General features: G+C 41.1%; 1 protein-coding gene across 2 annotated transcripts in view; it reads right to left on the bottom strand.

Annotated features, from left to right (window-relative positions):
* adgrd2 (adhesion G protein-coupled receptor D2) overlaps nucleotides 1-13213 on the bottom strand; it is a 39361-nt gene extending 26148 nt beyond the window's left edge. For both annotated transcript variants that reach the window (XM_074637471.1, XM_074637470.1), the window contains exons 1-10: nucleotides 12779-13213; nucleotides 12497-12554; nucleotides 12077-12316; nucleotides 11343-11972; nucleotides 9194-9316; nucleotides 6560-6654; nucleotides 5635-5925; nucleotides 2433-2544; nucleotides 1026-1160; nucleotides 572-680 (exon numbers count right to left, since the gene is read on the bottom strand). In XM_074637471.1, coding sequence (XP_074493572.1) covers nucleotides 572-680; nucleotides 1026-1160; nucleotides 2433-2544; nucleotides 5635-5925; nucleotides 6560-6654; nucleotides 9194-9316; nucleotides 11343-11972; nucleotides 12077-12316; nucleotides 12497-12554; nucleotides 12779-12823 — 1838 coding nt within the window. In that variant the 5' untranslated portion in view covers nucleotides 12824-13213. The remainder of the gene's footprint in view (nucleotides 1-571; nucleotides 681-1025; nucleotides 1161-2432; nucleotides 2545-5634; nucleotides 5926-6559; nucleotides 6655-9193; nucleotides 9317-11342; nucleotides 11973-12076; nucleotides 12317-12496; nucleotides 12555-12778) is intronic.
* Between the last annotated feature and the right edge of the window lie 5108 nt (nucleotides 13214-18321).

Here is an 18321-nt window from a genome sequence, read left to right as displayed (position 1 = left end):
AGCCGTTCAGATTTGGCCCCCCCTTCCTATGTCACATGCAGGCTCATTAGAATATATAACCCGCGGCTTGAGAACTACCTTTCGCAAAGGGGCACCGTATTTTTTTCGCAGGCCAATCAGAGCAGACTGAGCTTTATCGAGAGGGAGGCTTAAAGAGGCAGGCGCTAAAACGGAGCATTTCAGACAGAGGGTGAATACAGGTATATTCAGACAGACAGCATACAGTATGTCCCCTTTAAGCATATTCGATATCTGTGCTTTATCTGTGATAACAAATAGGTAAGGAGGTGGATTAAACTCTATTCCTGTAACATGTAGTGTCTGATTCTAGACGACAAAAATGTGGGGACAAAAGTGTTGGGCGTACTCATTATTTTGGTGGAAAAAACACTTTTCAGCATGAAAATATTTCTTATTCAATAGCCCACAAGTAATTTGCAAGCTGTACCGCAATATCTGGCGTACAAAAAAAACATGCTATACTGTGATGTGTGTGAATGTACAGTAGAAAATGTCATGAAAGAAAAACAAAAAGCATTAATTTCCAGCTCCACTTGAGCTTGTATATTACCTCTGACTGCCATCCGTGACGGTAGGAACCATGGTGATGTTCTCCTCAGGATTGAAAAGAGGCCGCAGAGAGCCGTACCACGTGTTGACCAACGTGAGCTTGAGGAAGCCTGCGCATTCAACACAACAGCAAGATGAGGCTTTTCTTCAGCTTGCAACAGACTACCAAATAAAACTACTAAGAGAGATGTAGTTCATTTAGGATCACTTATTGTTCAAGATGAAATGGTTGTTTCAAAACCCAACAATGAGCCTCCATCTGCACTTCACTGCAAGACCTTGGGAGCGTAAGTGAATGCATGCTACACATTCACAAGTTTGTCGTTCATTTGCGAGACTTGGGTTAATAAAATGCATCTTCTTTCTTTGCAAACACTCATTGATTTGATAAGTGTGAATAAGTGATTGCTTTCAGTGCGGAGGAAGATGATTGGTTCCTGTGGCATTTTACCTACCGTTGTTATGGAGATCCTGTATCTTCTGTTGGGGGACTGAAATACAGTCGAGGTCGGTGTATTTCTCCGTCTCAGGCCCACAGAAGCTCGATCCTCTGGATCCTTCCTGCAGCCTCTGCTGCTGCACCTCCACTTCTGAATAAGACAGGACAACAAAGAGCAAAGTTCAATTTCTCTTCATAAAAGAGCCTTAAGAAAGAGTATACTGTCTTTAGTTACGCCATTAAGAAATTTCCTTAGATAAATGATGTTTCATTAGTCTAGTATAAATACATTTTGATGGTGTAAGAAATTATGAATTGTAGATCCTAAAAAATTTGCCAAAAAAAATAAAAGTTTTGGGTCAGATCATATTTACTTTACAACATGTTTTCTCATGTTATATTTAACAAAATGTTCCGTGCTTATTACCATACATTTTTAAAAAACACATTATACAGTGATGGTTTGAATTTCAATCACATTTGATTAATCTGAGCTGGAACAGTGTTACCATGGCAACTTTAGCATATTTCTGCTGGGTTTTAAGAAGTCAGTCACTTTAATTCATCTCAGGAATCTACTTGATGTTTTTCTTACTATGTCCTTTAGTAACAATGACCGGTAAGGAGGTATGGGAAATTGGACACCTTAAAAGAAAAATTTAGGTTTTGGAAGTTCCATTGACAAATCTTTACAGCTCTCCACCTCCCACCGGAGCTCCGACTACAGGTCGAAGGAGGCAGCCGGATCTGGGTCTGTCTGCGTCGGGCTGGCCGCTGCCGGAGGCCCCGCTGGAGTCTGAGCTGAAAGAGTTTCTGGTGAACCTGCATGATTTTGTCTGATTTTGTGAGGAATCTGATTCGATGGCACCGATGACAAGCATTAAGAACAAGGCAAAAGTGAGCATGGCTCACATACCCCCCACCCCACCATATTTGCCCACTCCCATGTTGATAAGAGTATTAATACTTGACACATCTCCCTTTAAGGTACATTTTCAACGGATACAAATTATTAATTTGCAATTAATCACAATTAACTATGGCCAATCATGCAATCACGATTAAATATTTTAATCGATTGGCAGCCCTAGTATATATATATATATATATATATATATATATATATATATATAGAGAGAGAGAGAGAGAGAGAGAATATGAATGGGAGCTGATCATATTATCCATGAAACATCTGTTGTTTCCCACTCTGTTACTGTGTGATTATTCTGTTACTGTTGGGTAATGGACCATTATCTTCTTCTTAAAGGTCAACTGTTCATCTGGCATCTTCAGTGCAGCCAGTTTTCTAAAGGACCTTCTTGATGGACTCAGACCTGGCACAAATGTGTCATCCCTTTTATCAAAATTCCTTTGCTATAATTTGTTTCACGTTTTCACATGTCAGTGTGTGTGCGTGACTCACTGATGTTGGGTCTGTGAATGATCAGGTGATCAGTCTCTGCCATCAAGCGAGGGCTCAAGCTGGTCACCATCCGGTCAATACTCTTGACCACATCCATGGGGCCGTTCACCACCTAAAACACACACAGAGCAAAGGCAGCAGCAACGCTCATCCTCTCTGCCCCGATGAGCACGGCCGTCAAAGCCAAAGAGGAAGGCCTACATTTCAAAATGACCATTCAAATGCCGCACAATGAGGAAAATGCTTTCAGCGATAACTGTTTGCCAGAGTCTATGCACAGTTTGGCTGAAGAGGGCACACACAGTTCAATAGATTGGCCTATAATGATGGGTACAATCGTGGATGTTGCCATTGTCTGTTTTGTAACCCCTCCTTCTGAATTCAATATGCCCATCTAAGAGCTGAGCCTTAGAGACAGAGCTGGGAGCAGAGCGAGGGAGATTTGTGGATGAGTACAGCCACAGTTTTTCAGAGTGCTGTTCATCCATTGAGTCTGGGCTGAGGTGGCCTTGGAGCGCTGAGAGGCCTAGGGGGAAGGGAGCCAAGCGCTGAGAGAAACACAACACTTGTCATAAGGCAACCTCATCAAGTTGCACACATCAATAGTGCCGAGGCAGAAGTGACAAAAAAAAGACTCGGTTGAGAGAACGCGATGTACCAACTGTGAACTGGGTGAGAGCACGGTTTCCTTTCTGAATTATGTTCTGATATCAGAAATTCACAATATGAAAATTGTATGATACAGCTTTTTGTGTCAATCAAGACGTATGGAGGATGCTGTAGCATTTGTCAGCTCTGTTTCTGCCATTCTTGTGGTAACTTCACAGGTGCTGATGATGAGCTGTTATAATGGTGTAATCTATAGAAGCACACTGCCCTCTAGTGCTTTAGAGCAGAGATAGCATCTATCTATCTATCTATCTATCTATCTATCTATCTATCTATCTATCTATCTATCTATCTATCTATCTATCTATCTATCTATCTATCTATCTATCCTAATCTATCTATTCTAATCTATCTAATAATTGAAATAACTTCAACTTGGTTATGAATTGTAGGATATTTATGAGTACAATTATCCAAACAATGCAGAACATGGACATTTTAATTCACAGACCATTACATTACATTCTGAGGTGACAATTGGGTATGGGAGGTAATAAAGGCCAAATACCAAATTAGAATAATATTACTATGGCTAAATAATATCCTGAAACAAAGAGAGAAGGGAGTATAATACAAGTAAAAATGATTAACAGGTAGAACACATGAGTCCTGGAACAGTATACCCAAAATTATTTAGAATTTTGAAAATGTCAGAAATGGATTCAGCATCCTCAATAAACCCCCAAACCTCTCTCTCTCTGCGATTTCAAAATATATTCCTTAGTATATATATATATAAAAGCTAAAGACCCTATTTCCTGTAAATCTAATAATGCCTGAAAATTGAATAAGATCTTCACTCAACCTGATCAAAAATGTAATAAAACCCAATAACAAAATAACTTGCCAAATAATGTAATAAAATGTCTCATAATGTATGATAATGATAATGTAATACTATATGTTCATTTTCAGTCCAGTCCAGAGTTCTACATTTTGTGTTTTAATAATTTAAGAATGTTATATACTTTGGATTTGAAATGAAAGACTGACTACAAGGTTAAAGTGCAGACTTTGAGCACCATACAGCCATATGCACACATGGGCAGAAACTCAGACATGCAACAACATCCTGGTCTTCACCCCGTCATTATCTCTGCACATACAATTGAGTAAAATTCAAAAACCTTCTACTTGTATGTTTTTCTCAGTCGGTTTGGTACATTTTTCTATTCATGCATAACATTTTCAAAACAGTAGCTGTGTTTCCATTCAATTGTCAAGCGAATTTTAAGCGAACTTTTGAAATGTTACAAAAAAGAAATGTCCATTAGGTGAGTTTCCATCAACCTGTTTGGAGCAAATAAACTCGGCTACAGCGTAGTTTGGTCAGAAGTTGGCGCTATAGGCTACGCATGGCTGTAATCCGCCAGTAAACAGAGTAGAAGAAGAAGAAGTAGCGAACTGGAAACAAAACAAGTCACCTTGGCACATCCAACCATCTATGAGAAAAAAATGGAGAAAGGTCTTCAGGAATTTGTTTCATATGGGCAAGTTTTAATTGTTCTTTCATGTCAGCTAGTATTGGCCATGTTTCATGCTGTCTGAAGACGAAGACGAGCATTCGCACGTTATGGGAATAACCGAGAAGATGCTGACAGCACAAACAGCTGAGTTAAATGTTGGCTAGTACAGAATTTGTTTGGCTAAGGCGTTTCCATGATCCATTTAGCGCATCAACTCTTTTTTGACAAAGGCAAGCGAACGTAAAAACTTTTTTTGTATTTTCCACTCAATTTTGCCATTTCAATAAAGCTTTTCTAAAGCAATACTTTAAAAAAAAAAATCTGAATGGAAACACGGCTAGTACGTGCATTTCTCGTAAAACAATTAGTACAAACAGCACCACATTGCTGGATTACCTGCAAAAGCCCCTAACTTAAAGCTCAAAGCTCAAAGTCCTGAGTTTCCCTCTCAAAAATAAATATTGAGGTCAACAAACATGTCAGTGCTATCCTTGTGTCATTGGTTTCAAACACTGTAGTCAAGATGCTTAGTCATGTTGTCAATATAACAGTGTACTCTTAATATTTTCAGGCTTTGATGACAATGATATAAAAGTCACAAGGCCACACTTTTCCTGCTTGGCGTATACCAATTTCAACAGTACAGAGTTACACATCAACCTATTATATGTGGGAGATTGATTGCAAGAGACTGGACAGGTATCATATTTGCAAATTGCTTATGATGTGCACACATGTGACAAGAAGATGTGGATGTTGAACAAGTAGTTTTGAGAATTTCAATTTTAATCTGAGAAATGTACCAAAGCAACTGAGAAAAACTGTAAGTATCATCGATAACATTCGGCCACTAGATGTTGCATTCTCTCTCCCCCATTCCATTGCATTAACTTCAAAACAAGTTGTTGCCAGTTCATTGCATAACCTGCATATTTTATGGTTGAGTGGAGTGAAACTCAGTGACGAATCCATCGTAGTAAAGTAATGAAGTCATTTTGCAACATGTAGCTATAAGCCTACATCAGGTGCGTGTGTGAGACTAGGCAGTGTTGCTGTGTATGTGCTACCTCTTTGATGGCCTGCCACTTGAGGGCGTTGTCTTCACTAATGATACTGTCGGCCACACTGATGAAGTGCTGGCTGAGCTCCTGGATGGTGTCCTGGCTGTGGTTGGTGGCATCGGTGAGTGGCTGTGTGGGGGTGTCGGCGGCCAGAGAGAGCAGCTGGATGAGGGACACCATGTCCGTTGGCTGCAGTCCCTCCTGCTCTGTGTCCTCCAGGGCCTGGACAGAGATGTCCAGCAGGGCAGACGCCTGGGCCAGGCTGCTCAGCCCTGACGGCTGCTGCCCCAGCACTGCCTGGGGGGTGGGGGTGGAGACAGAGACACTGGGTTCAACAGAGCTATGGGACGTCTATTTTTATTTCAGTTTCATTACGAACATTAGGGAGTGCTCCACCTATATCTGATACGATGGATATAATTTAGCTTATTTGATTAAGTTTGTATTATTGTTATTTTGAATAATTTGTCAGTATGTTGGGGAGCCGTTAACTTGAACTGATGGATATGATTATTTTAAAATGTCGTGATCTAAAGTTTTAACGTTTTTTTTTCTGCTTGGGTGCATAATAAACTGAATTATTTGGCCTAACCAAAATATTGGTATCGGCATCATAGAAACCTGTATCAAACACCCATGAAAATACATGTCAGACTTACAATTGAATTATTTATTAATGTAGAATGGTGTAGAACTAAACAAAGGAAAATCAATCAATCAATAAAGAATGAAAATGTAATTTTCCACCCTAAATACACCTTACAGTAAAATACTCTCTGGCTTAATTGAAGACAACTCTATGTTAGGCATGGTTAACAGGCTAAGAAGTCATTTGACAGCAAAAGGTTTGGAAGGAACGTAGTCAAATCTTTAAAGGAGTGGGGAAAAGAAAGGGAAGTTATGCTACATGAAGATGTATGGGGTTGTCTACCTGGGTTTTGTTGGAAAGCTTCATCAGATGGTTCATAAACGCCGTGGGCTGGGAGCTCTGAGAGTCTCTCATCTGCTTCATCTTCAGGTAACGCTCTGTGCCAAAAACAATGTTGACATCAGTGCAGATGAAGTAATGGCAGCATGCTCTGCTGCTCAAAGAACTCATCCTTCAGCTGGAAGAGTTCAACTCTGAGCCTGCTGAAGCGTCCAGGATAAAACACTGAACTCTCTGACCTCCCTGTCAACAGGGGGGATATCCCTCAAGTATTAGTTACAGCAGGTAAATGTTGTATACTCTTAATCTTATCAGTCACTCGAGTGGTTACCGTCAGTAACAGGTCAACACTATACTGAAATGACACATTAAATGCTTCACATCATGTACTGAATGTAAACATCTCCCTTTTCAGATTGCCAGTTTACTTTATGTCACTGCATGAAGAGGTTTTCATATGCATAGCCTGTAGACCCTTATTACAGCCGACATAAAAAAATATGCGTGCAATATTTCAAACATTGTGGAAAATTTTAAAAATTGTGTCCATTTCCAAAAAAACCTGGAGCTTCAGAACTAAACGATTTCAGGTCTATAGCACTTGCCTCCATCCTTTGTAAATGTATGGAGAGAGTTCTAAGCAGAAACATGACATCTCCTATAGCTGCTTAGACCACCTATACAGCTTTCATATAAAAGTCCGAGGGGCACAGATGATGCGACTGTAACCTTGGTTAACAACCTAACAAAGCATCTACAAGTCTCCACTCACTATGCCGGAGTACTTTTCATTGATTTTACCTCTGCAAATACATATTCTTCTGCAGAGACTTGTGCAGGAGCACCACAGGGGACAATCTTATCACCGCTGCTTTTCTATGTTACCACAAACAAGGTCAAGATGGATCATGTTCATTTTAGTTTATTTAAATATGCTGATGACATGGTTCTGGTTGCCCTACTGCAGAAAACTGATACTGAGAAAGAGTTTATATTTTAATCATGTGTGTCAACTCTTCAGAACTGGTACTTAACTAGCTCCTTAGAAATAAATGCGCATCTTCGGATTTGAGTTCGACTTCAACTTTGGTGAATTTTCAGACAAGGCTCTCGCTTGCATTCGCGCATGTGTGACCGTGCCACGCGGTCACTTGTTAAACCAAAACACTGCCGGGGTCTATGGTTGCAAGCTAATTAGATGTGTTGACACTGGACTGAGGACACAATCAAAAATCCAGCGCCCATTTAAATGAATTTGCATATATATGCGAGCATTTGTATGCTCGTAATTTCTTGCTGGCGTAATGTTACACACTAGGTTTCTCCACCAAATACATGTCTATATCTGGCCACTAAATATTAGACCACTACGTAATGTATTCTACCCACTCAGTGATAGCACACAGATCTGAAAAGTCAATTTGTTTAGGTTCCATTTGCGATCTTTGGTGGTTAATGCTCCCTGCATAGCTTGACAAGCCATTGCATTCCACCGTGCTTCTGTTGGCAAACAGAAGCCATGTTCGTCATCAAGTGTTCAATGATCACGAACACTTGTTCGTCATCATTGTTTGCAAACTGTAAAAGGGTCTATTGTGTTACAGCAGTATTATAAATAAGCAACCATGTCACTGAATCCTCTATTACTGTAAGTCAATGTTATTTATTTATTTATCTTACTAACATATTTAACATACAGACTAAACTATTGTAAGAAACAACCGTCATAGCAAAATGTCAACTTATTTGTCCTCTAAACATTATTAGTTATGTATTAACGTCATCTGATGAAAAAAAAAAAAAAAAAAAAGATTATTATTATTTTAGGAAAGTTACAGTTCAGTTGCATATTGTGTAAAACGAAAATAGACAAAGACACGAGGAGATCTGTGTCTGCTGCATCTGTGTCTGTCTCCTTCAAAATGACTGACAGAGTGCCCCTACCCCACCTGATAGTATGTGATACTTTAAAGTAGCACCCATGGCAAACATTTCATTTATCTATTGTAGTTTATCTATTAAAACTGTATAGGGGTACCTTTGACGGAAAAGTAGCCTATACCTCTGGGGTCTGCGGGGACCCTATAGTTGGTATAGGGTGAGGGGGAGGAAAAGGGGGTATAAACAGGGCTGTAGCTAATATTGAGCATCACAGGTGTATATGTACAGTATATATGATTATGACAGAAACTGGCTGGTAAAAAATAGAAATGCCATGTAAACCTCTGTAGGCTATGTGCACTAACTTTCTGATTATATTTGTGTCTTCACTTATTTGTGTCTTATCTTTGACTGATGTTCAATTCTAGTATCTTTTCAGAAGAAATAACATATGAATAAAGATTAAATGTTTTTTTTTTTTTTCAAACTGAAAAACATTGTTCTCCTGGCTACAGCCCTTGGTAGAATTTTGTGAAATGACCTGGTTTCTGATATGAATCAACTCTAATGTTCTCGCTGCATTGGTAGATTCAACATTAAAGTGAATGTTTGAAATCTCAGTTTTTTGTCTAATCAATCCCATCACTTCATGCAGGCTATACGCCACCATTACCCCTCATATTCTGTCATTAACAATAACGATTAGAAGACAAACCCTGAGCTGTTGTTGTGGACAGTGTACAGTATGAGGCTCACCTCTGCTGCTCCTGCAGATGAACGACAGTGGATCAGAGCAGTCCGTCAGGCCGAACAGTGGGAGCTGATCTGACCAGCCCTGCAGCGTCCTGCAGCCCTGAAGCTCCATCTGCTGGTGCACTGCTGCTCACACATTTCATATGATCACACATTCACATTCACACACACACACACACACACACACACACACACACACACACACACACACACACACACACACACACACACACACACACACACACACAGTGACACACAAACAGACGAGAGACAGCTTGAGTATGAGTAAATGTCTGAATGAGATAAATATAAGATAACTAAGAACTAAAAACTCTTCAAGCATGAATTGTTATTGTAAAGAAAAAAAACTGATTGCATGGATCTTGTAAGAGGAAAAGGAACTTAGACAGTGGGGGAGTTATTGTTCACCACTGCATGGAGCTCTGTTCTTCCCCCCAAGCTGCCCCCGCACTGCTGGAGCTGTGGGAATCCCCTCCATCCATAACTCTCTCCCTGCCTCACTGCCCTTCCTTCTGTCAGTCAGTCAGTCAGCTTAATGTGTTTCTAGAGGTGTCCTGATCTCAGACTGTTCGGTCTCACACTGTCTGGTTTAACAGGCCTCTTAAGGGAGGAATTCATCCTACTATACACACACTGTGATATTAACATGTAGTGTCGTCAGAGGTCAGAAATGTCAAAAATATACCGAAGTGGAAGATACAGTATGATGAATGACTGATGTGTGATGAGGAGATCGACTTTTAGTTTACAGTAAAGCAGGGTGAGTGGGGGCACAGTCATATTTTGGTTTCTTTGGTCTTTAAGATTGAGAAAACATTTGCTATGAAGCATTTTGTAGTATTTGACCACTTAGGAATGGACAAAAACTCACACAAACTCACAAGAAGTTTGCTTAATGGACAGTTTTGGCAAAGTTACACTCCAAGTTAGAGATTCTGGTGGAATTAGAATTGCTTTCATATACAAGCATGATGCAAAGACGCATTATGAGCATCAATAAAGACTGGAATTAAAGTAAAAAAGTCAGAGTCTATCAGTTATGATAACGTACTCACAAAAGAAATTGATGAGATCTGGAAAACGACATTGCTACAACAAAGTCCAAAAGTGTGCTACAGGAATGAGTTCTAAAACCTGGAAATTAGTTTAATTATTATTTTCATTCAGTTCATTTTAAGACTTCCGGTTCCCTCAATCTTGCTGGCTAAATGAGACCAATAAACATCAACCCGTCGGCCTTTACAGCTTCATTGTGATTACTCACGTTCATGCAACCGTGGTATAGTTTGTTTATAGCAAAACGTTAGCTTTTTAGTTCTGGCGATTGGTTCCCCGCTTCAAAAATCATAGAAGTGGTGTTCAGTTGTGGAGATTATCTTGCCGAACAAAACGTTTAAGTATCATAAACTTGTATTTAGCGACCCTAATAAAATCTCCTGCGACCCAACTGTGGGTCCCGACCCAGTCTTTGGGAATGACTGTTTTATTCCAACCGAACGCTGAACAATGCCGTGGTATCAACACAGTGGTAGCGACCTGTAACTCAAAGCGGCCACGCCTTAATTATGCATAACTTTAAGTCTTAATATAATTTAAACCGGTGAGTTTAAAAAAATCCCCCCCCCCCATTCAGTTGTCATGAACGGGGAAATTATCTATAGAAACCAGAACTGTTTTTTGTACCAGGCTGTAAACATGTCTATGGGGATTGAGTCGCTTTTGGAGCCAGCCTCAAGTGACCATTTGAGGAACTGCCATTCTTGGCACTTCAGCGCTGGCTTCATTTTTCGGCCCCGGAGGTTGCCGCTTGGTTCCAATGCAATGCTTTGGCAAGAAAGATGCAGTGCCGGCCAGCAAAAAAGTTTAACCTGGCTCAACTTTCAACACAATTCCTGAAACATGCCCCAACCAATGAAGCCCCTTACATTTTTCAAACAAGGGTTTTACTCGGTCTGAACAGTCACTTACTGGACGTCCTGCCCTCACCTACAAAGACATTAGTTATCTCCTCCATATTCAGGCACAGAGAGATTGGATATAACAGAAACATTTGATGGATCCCTTTGGAAAGGATCAGTCCTAGTCACCCACAATGAAATGCTGACTGAGCATATACATAATGTGATCTTACCTGGGCAAAACAGAAGGACCTGCACCTCTTTGACCACTGGGTGGCTGCTTAGGTGGTCAAGATTCCAACTGAAAAGCACTTCCTGGGTCATGGGTGTACATGCGTTGAGGGCATGGACATGCCTTGTTTCCAGGGACATATTCCAAACATTCAGGTCAGTGATATTTCCAAAAAAGGGCTCTGTGAAATTCCCTCCGAACGAATCTTGGTCCTGACCCAGAATGAGTATACCATCTCCATAGATATTCCTAGAAGTGTCTGTGCCTGAGCCTGTGTCCTTCCTGTCCCCGTCCACATAGATAGCCCATTGGCCGCTGCTCTGGCGCCACGTGACACAGATGTGATGCCAAGCTCCGTCGTTAGGGAAGGACGCCTTGTACGGCAGGTGCTTCCCGTGGATGATGAGCGCCAGAAGGATGCGTCCCTGCATGTCCACTTGGCCTCGTAGCTGGAACTCATTGGTAAAGACGGGTGCGGCGTAGGAAAAGATGGTGGACACGTCGTTCCACTCCGGGTTCCACTGGACTCGAACGCACACGCTGACGGACGACAGGGTGGGAAAGGACATGTTGACACGAGTAAAGCTCTCACGGGATTCCTTTGGGAAGTTTAGAGCTGAGAATTGTGAATCTAAACAAGAGCAGAAGAAGAGTTCATTGATCAAATTGTACGTTTTTTATTTTGTATTTCGTAACTTGCTTTATAAGATTGCAGGTCCCACTGATTGCACTCACACTGTTTGGAGAGGGCCACAGGCTTGGAGGCTGCTTTGCTGGGATCCCTGACCCAGATCGGCAAGCGATGTCCAGTCTGGCGAAGTAGCTCCGAGGCTGCCTCCCGGTCCTCTGACTGTTCAAGGGTGACAAGGGAGCTGAACTGGCCTCTGCAGAATCTGTCGGCCCCGGAGAAGGCCAGTGAGTCATTGACCAGCTGGAAGGCCCAGTGAGAAGTTAGATGGACCAGTCTGGATTGTTCTGGAGAGTCAGACACAGAAACAATCACAACAAGCATGAATGAAAAAATAATGAGGCATCAATCAAATACATATTTAATGATTTTTCTCGATGGATCGAGTGGATGGACAAGAGAAGCCAGTAATAAGGATTAATACTGCTGGCCACTAAATGCCCACTAAAAGTGATTAACGGTCTCACCATGTGAATCCCCCACTCTGTCTGGCCCAGCATGTGTTGGCTCACTCTTACATACCACCTACAGGAGAAAAAAGTCATTTACTTTATTATTTTAACAGTTGCTGTGCAGAATTTGTCTGTAATTCAAAAGTTTGAAAATAGAATCCGTCGTTGTTGTAATATTCAAAAGTTGATATACTGAGTAGCATTTTCAAATAAAACAACGAAAACTTAATTCAAGTTAAAAATTAAACTATTTGCATGGCACAAATATAATATTATGTAGTATAGAATGGGTATTACCACAAATGAGAAGAGTATGAGTCCAGTATGCAGGGCTCCAGTCATCTCTAAGCCAGTGTAGTCTCCAGCTGAAGTAAACCACTGGTCTTATCTAGAAAATAATATTTCCGCTGGATCCAGACGTACTTCAGTCACAAAGTGAATACAAGACCTTGTTAGTGTGTCACTCTTCAACAGGTAGTTTTCAAAAATTCTGGAGTTAATGTCCTGATTCATTGTTGCACTCTCCCCATTTTCCCCTAAAGCAGCGGACAGTCTCTTTGAGTAATCTGGGAACGAACTCCATTGTGTGGTATGATCAAACCCAAATCTGGTCCAGACTCCTCATCCAGTACCTCGGCTTCAATATCCAGCATATCCGATAGAGTTTCTGGTCTCCTGACTGGGAGAGAGCCAGCGATCCCAGTGCGTCTGTCCAAGAGTCCCAGTCTGTCTCCTGCCTCCCTTCAGACCCTCAACCCCTCCCTCCCTCTTTAGTACCCTGAAGCCATCTGCCTTTGTCATGCAAATGCAGTAATTTTTTAAAAGAACCCTACTTACGCAAGCAGTGTCAAGCGTTTGGCACAGAGAGTGCAGCGGGGCGGCAGACATTTTTACCACACAGCCCTTCTTTATGCCTTCTATATGACTCTCTAAAGTTAATTAAAACATCTGTTTTATTGTTGTACTTCACAGTCAATAAAAGATTAGTTCTACTCATGTAACCATTGTATAGTAAATCGTAAAGTTTGTCCGTTTTGGATGGCTTTCATCCGGTGATTTTGTCCAACATGCTTGAAAAGCTTTTGTATGCATTTTGACATCAAATGCATCTGCATCCACAATACACCTGTCGCATGCTTTTCACGGGCATTTGCAGATCAACAGATTGATGACTAAGTAATTGTATAGGTTACAGAGTTAAACACTGGATCCCAAATCTACATTTGGGCAAAAGAGAAAGAAGTTAATGTGGGACAAGCATTTTGCAAACACCAGCCTGACTGAAACACAGGGAGGTCACCTATCCATCACTAACACACATATCATGACTCTTCAATTTAGACACAGCATGAGTTATTTGGTTATTTTTCTGGTTTGGTTATCATTTCTATCAGGTATTTTATTTTTATTAGCCTATATTTTAAGTGGAGGTACATTTAAATTTAGCACACTTTGAGGAATGTTAACAATGAGAGAAGGCCCACTCACTGTTTAACAACCTGGTCAAAGGACAGTGCCACTACTCTTAAACCACCACAGTCTTTGTATAAACGAACACTCAAAATACATGGTAAGAAATCGGTATACATTCTCATTATTGTCCAATATTTAAAGAATACAATGTGTTGAGTTGGGAAAACATGATTAAACATGCAAATGTTTGTTTGCTTGTCTGCTACCCCAACCTTTGCTTCACATTGTTCTCCTCCCATCGCCAGCTTCATGCATCCCTGAACACACAGACGTTCTATATTGTAATGACTGTAATGTGTAGAAAGAAGTTAGATGACATCTAGCAAATTATATATTTAAATGGTGTAAGTGCCACAGAGTAATTTGTCATATGATTTGTCAATCATAACAATTTGTTTTGTTTTAAATTAGAAGAAAATTACAACTAAAGTCCTTAACTACAGTTGAACAGTTTACAAGCACTGCGTGTGTTTAGGAAGTAAAGATGTCCATGCACACCGTTATGTCAGCAGAGTTACAGAAGTCGCAGCTTGTTTGAACTGCTGTCCGTGTTGTTGGACGAAAACTGAACATCATTACACATCACAACTTATTTTGTCATTTTACTCGGGAGATCTTTGCAAGAAACAACTGCATGCCAAAAACCCACAGCACTCGATATCAGACAGTCAGCTGCAGCAGAAGTTGATGTTTGCAAGCAGAAACAGTTCTGAAACATCAGGGTTCCCTCCAAACCCTCAGGTCTGTACACAAACGCACTGACACTGGAACCATTTTTTGGAAAGTTGTTCTTCCAACTGTGGTGTGTTTAACTCGATGTGCTTCAAGTCGTAAAGTGGAAACAATGTGGACGCTACAAAGAAGATGTGCTGTATTTTATTGATTCAAAAACACGTTAGCTGTTTTTGAGTTGTTCTAATCTGAGGGGGCGTTCCCGTGAATTTTCCCAGTCGGGAACCCATTTTTCTGATTGAGATAGTTTCAAAGATTGAGAAAGTTTGTTGAGATCAGTTGAGGAAATACCAAGCACCGCCCACCAGCCAAAGCAAACGTTCTCATTTTGCAGATAAATAGTACACTACACGATGTTTCTGAAAACATTTTACACGAGAAATAGGCATTATAGTGACAGAATATTAGTTAATATTTGATCAGCGATGCCTTTAGTTTGACCATTTGATCGGAGTTCACGAGTGATTGACAGCTGCATACGCTCAATGAACAGCCAATAGGAATGCTCTCTGTCTGAAATGACCAGTGATTGGCCAAAGATTTTTTGAAGCCTCAAAACAGAGCCATGAGGAGGTGCAGAAGTCTAGTTTTCTCCCATAACACTTGAAATACAATATGCTGAAAGGTTGTTATGACATTTTTGCCCAATGATGCCAAAAACATTCTGCCTACCATCACTTTAACATGAACAACTTGCCTAGTGTGGCTTTACACACCTGTCTAGACAGACTCACACACAGACACTGCTGTAGCCTACTTGAGAGTAAGACTGTTGGAGTAAAGCCTTAACATCCCTAATGCCCCGAATCCAGTGATCCAGACAAAGACTGATTGAGACAAAGCCAGCCATTGGTATTCCACCCAGGTATCTACTCTCAGTGAGAAAAACTGGACCATAGCCCATATCAACAAAGGCTCCTCCAGAGTGAGACTCCTGGACTTCGCTCTCCCTTGTGCCCCCCTCTCCGGTCGCCTGTTCATCTAACTGAACAAGAACTTTCTCTTTCAGTTACACCGGAGTGAGCTCCTTGTCAGCAAACAGATACATTGGTCTGACCATGTTACACATTTTAAAGAGTGTCCGCAAGAGAATGTTACTCCAAATAATCATCCAACTCGACTGCAAACGAGAGAGCACGAAACCAGATACCACACTGCTGTGTCATCATCAAGTAAAAACAATTAAAGGTTAATATAACTTATAACCACCACATTAAAAGATGCCACCTGGTCTTTACACAGTGACAGGACAACATCTAGTTGTAGAAGGTCCTTGAGGAAATCGGCTGAGGCCGCACTGCTCCAAAGAAACCTCTGCACTAATGCCACAGACAAATTCCTGTTGCTATGACATGACAAATAAAGTTATTCCCAAAGACGGAGTGAAGCACGCTGAAGTGATAGGGCAACAATGTCTATTTTTAAAACATTGATATTATTCTGGAGGCTATATAACATGGTGGAAAAAATACTGCAACTTGCTCATGGAAACTCATATTGCAAGGGTGAGCCGAGAAACCATAAAGTGGCAGCGTCATTACGGTAAACGACAAACTGCCTGTCAGTGGCAATTTGAATGCAGTATAGAATTTCAACAATATTTTCTATTTTTTGAATCTATTTTATGTAAATAATAAACACAGGGAAACCGTGTGATACCTTTCTTACTTCTTTCTTCCAGTAGTTATATTATGAGTGTTGTCCAATTGGAACCAAGCAATCCACTGGAACAGGGAGATCCATGATAGGATTTGGGCAGCAGCTAATTTGTAGCAGCTTGTAGATTCCACGGTGAGGAACAGCAAGTCAACAAGTTTAGTACTGTATTTATGGAATTAGTTATAGCTAACTTTATTTTATTCTCTAACTAACGAGTTACCAATATGCCGTGCCTGTTGCTAGCATGGTCGCTAGCCGTGGGATGACCGTCACAACATGCGCTGAAATCCTGTCATGGATTACTCTGCTCCAGTGGATATCTCTTTTAAGAGAGATGGTGATGTCAAAAGGGGCCTCAGACCACCACCAGAATTGTACCAGTGCTGGACCTACAGGGCCGGTCCCACCACAGCGTGGCAACTGGGAGTGGTCCTGTAAGACATGCTGTACAGGCACACACGATTTGAGACAGTAAGGCTCCTGAGAGACAAACTCAACATCAACGAGGAGTTGTCTCAAAATTGCCAGGACGTGTTGCATCTGTGTCTGGCTGTAGATCCTCAGCAGTGTCCCTCTCTGGAGCCGCTCTGGCTTCACAACTAGCTCACATAAGACAGCCCTCTGGACCCCCTTGTGCCTTACCACCCTAAACCTCTATTCCCACCCACATGGATGGTTTTAATGACCTGACAATGAGTTTATTTCAGTCAGGACCACTTTGTCAAAGAAAAACTTTATTTCCATTTCCAGTAATATATATACAGTATATTTGACGTCATACAGAGCCGGCATCAATGACAACAGAAATTACATTGATTAAGTCTGACACAGTATTAAAAGGAGGTGCTGGGGTGGAGGTGGGATGGAAGCGGCTTGTAGAGGAAGCAGCAATGGTAGGCAGGCTGAAGCAGCTTAAATAAGGCGCCCTGTATGAGATTTGCCAATTGAATGTGTGGAGGGGAACCAGCTGATGCATCAGCGGATGCATCAGCTGATTGGGCTGGCTTAAGATCAGCTATTATCAGCTGATAGAGCTGTGATATGCTTACATCTTAAGTTTAGAGTACATTTTGTGGTTTTAAACAAAAGATTCAAGCATGTGGACACCAAGTGATTGGCAAGTTTGCAATTTGTTTCCGCCGCCCACAAAGTCAGCTATTGCAAGTTTAATTAAAGGATCTGCCACGTCTGAATAAAGCCGTAAGTAACATTTATTTAATAGACACCCATGTCCGAATGACAAAAAGCCAATACTTTAACGGATAGATACCCGAAAGGGGCTTAGGAAACTTGTTAAAAAAAAGAAAGAAAGAAGGAAAGCGAATTTTCCTTTAACCCCAACACTGGTTGTGGTGTAGCAAACTCCTTGTAAACTTGACAGCTGGTGAAAACAGGGAGGTGCTGGAGTGGGTCAACTAAAATCCAGTGAACTGGGTCATAAAAACAGTGGCAGTCAACAGAAATGCCGAGCAAGAGACGCTAAGGCATTTCCCTGTGCATCCCAGAGCAACACGTACACAGAACACGGTGGAACGGCCCTGACCTACCTAACATTTAATGTTTGGAAGATTTCTGTTGTGAAAATAAAATAAGGCAAAAGCCTAAATGTGCCCAATGTGTCCTGGCTTAAACATGCTGCATTAATGCCTATACTCTCTTATCATAATGTACAGACATAACAGCAACATATCTGGAGTCTGGAGTGAAAAAAAAGTAAGGTATCATAGTTCTGTGCGTGTGTTTATGCATACAGAGTGTTTCTTTACACTATCAGCCCTAAGCTCAGTGTGCAAACAGTAGTTCAGGGCTCTTTTACTGGCTCCGAGTCAACACTTCACTCTGCACACTTCAGTTCAGTAGATGAGCAACTGACTGAGCATTCAGGAGAGGACCATTCAGGTTTTTTGGGGGGAACGGTTCAGCAAGTCAGTAACGCCACATACTGTAAATCTAATATCTTTTAACACATGTGTTTT

The sequence above is a fragment of the Sebastes fasciatus genome, chromosome 6 (genome assembly GCF_043250625.1).
Source record: "Sebastes fasciatus isolate fSebFas1 chromosome 6, fSebFas1.pri, whole genome shotgun sequence".
In the NCBI taxonomy this organism is placed as follows: domain Eukaryota; kingdom Metazoa; phylum Chordata; class Actinopteri; order Perciformes; family Sebastidae; genus Sebastes; species Sebastes fasciatus.
The sequence above is the reverse complement of the archived record's forward strand: the minus strand, read 5'-3'. Positions and strand labels throughout refer to the sequence as shown.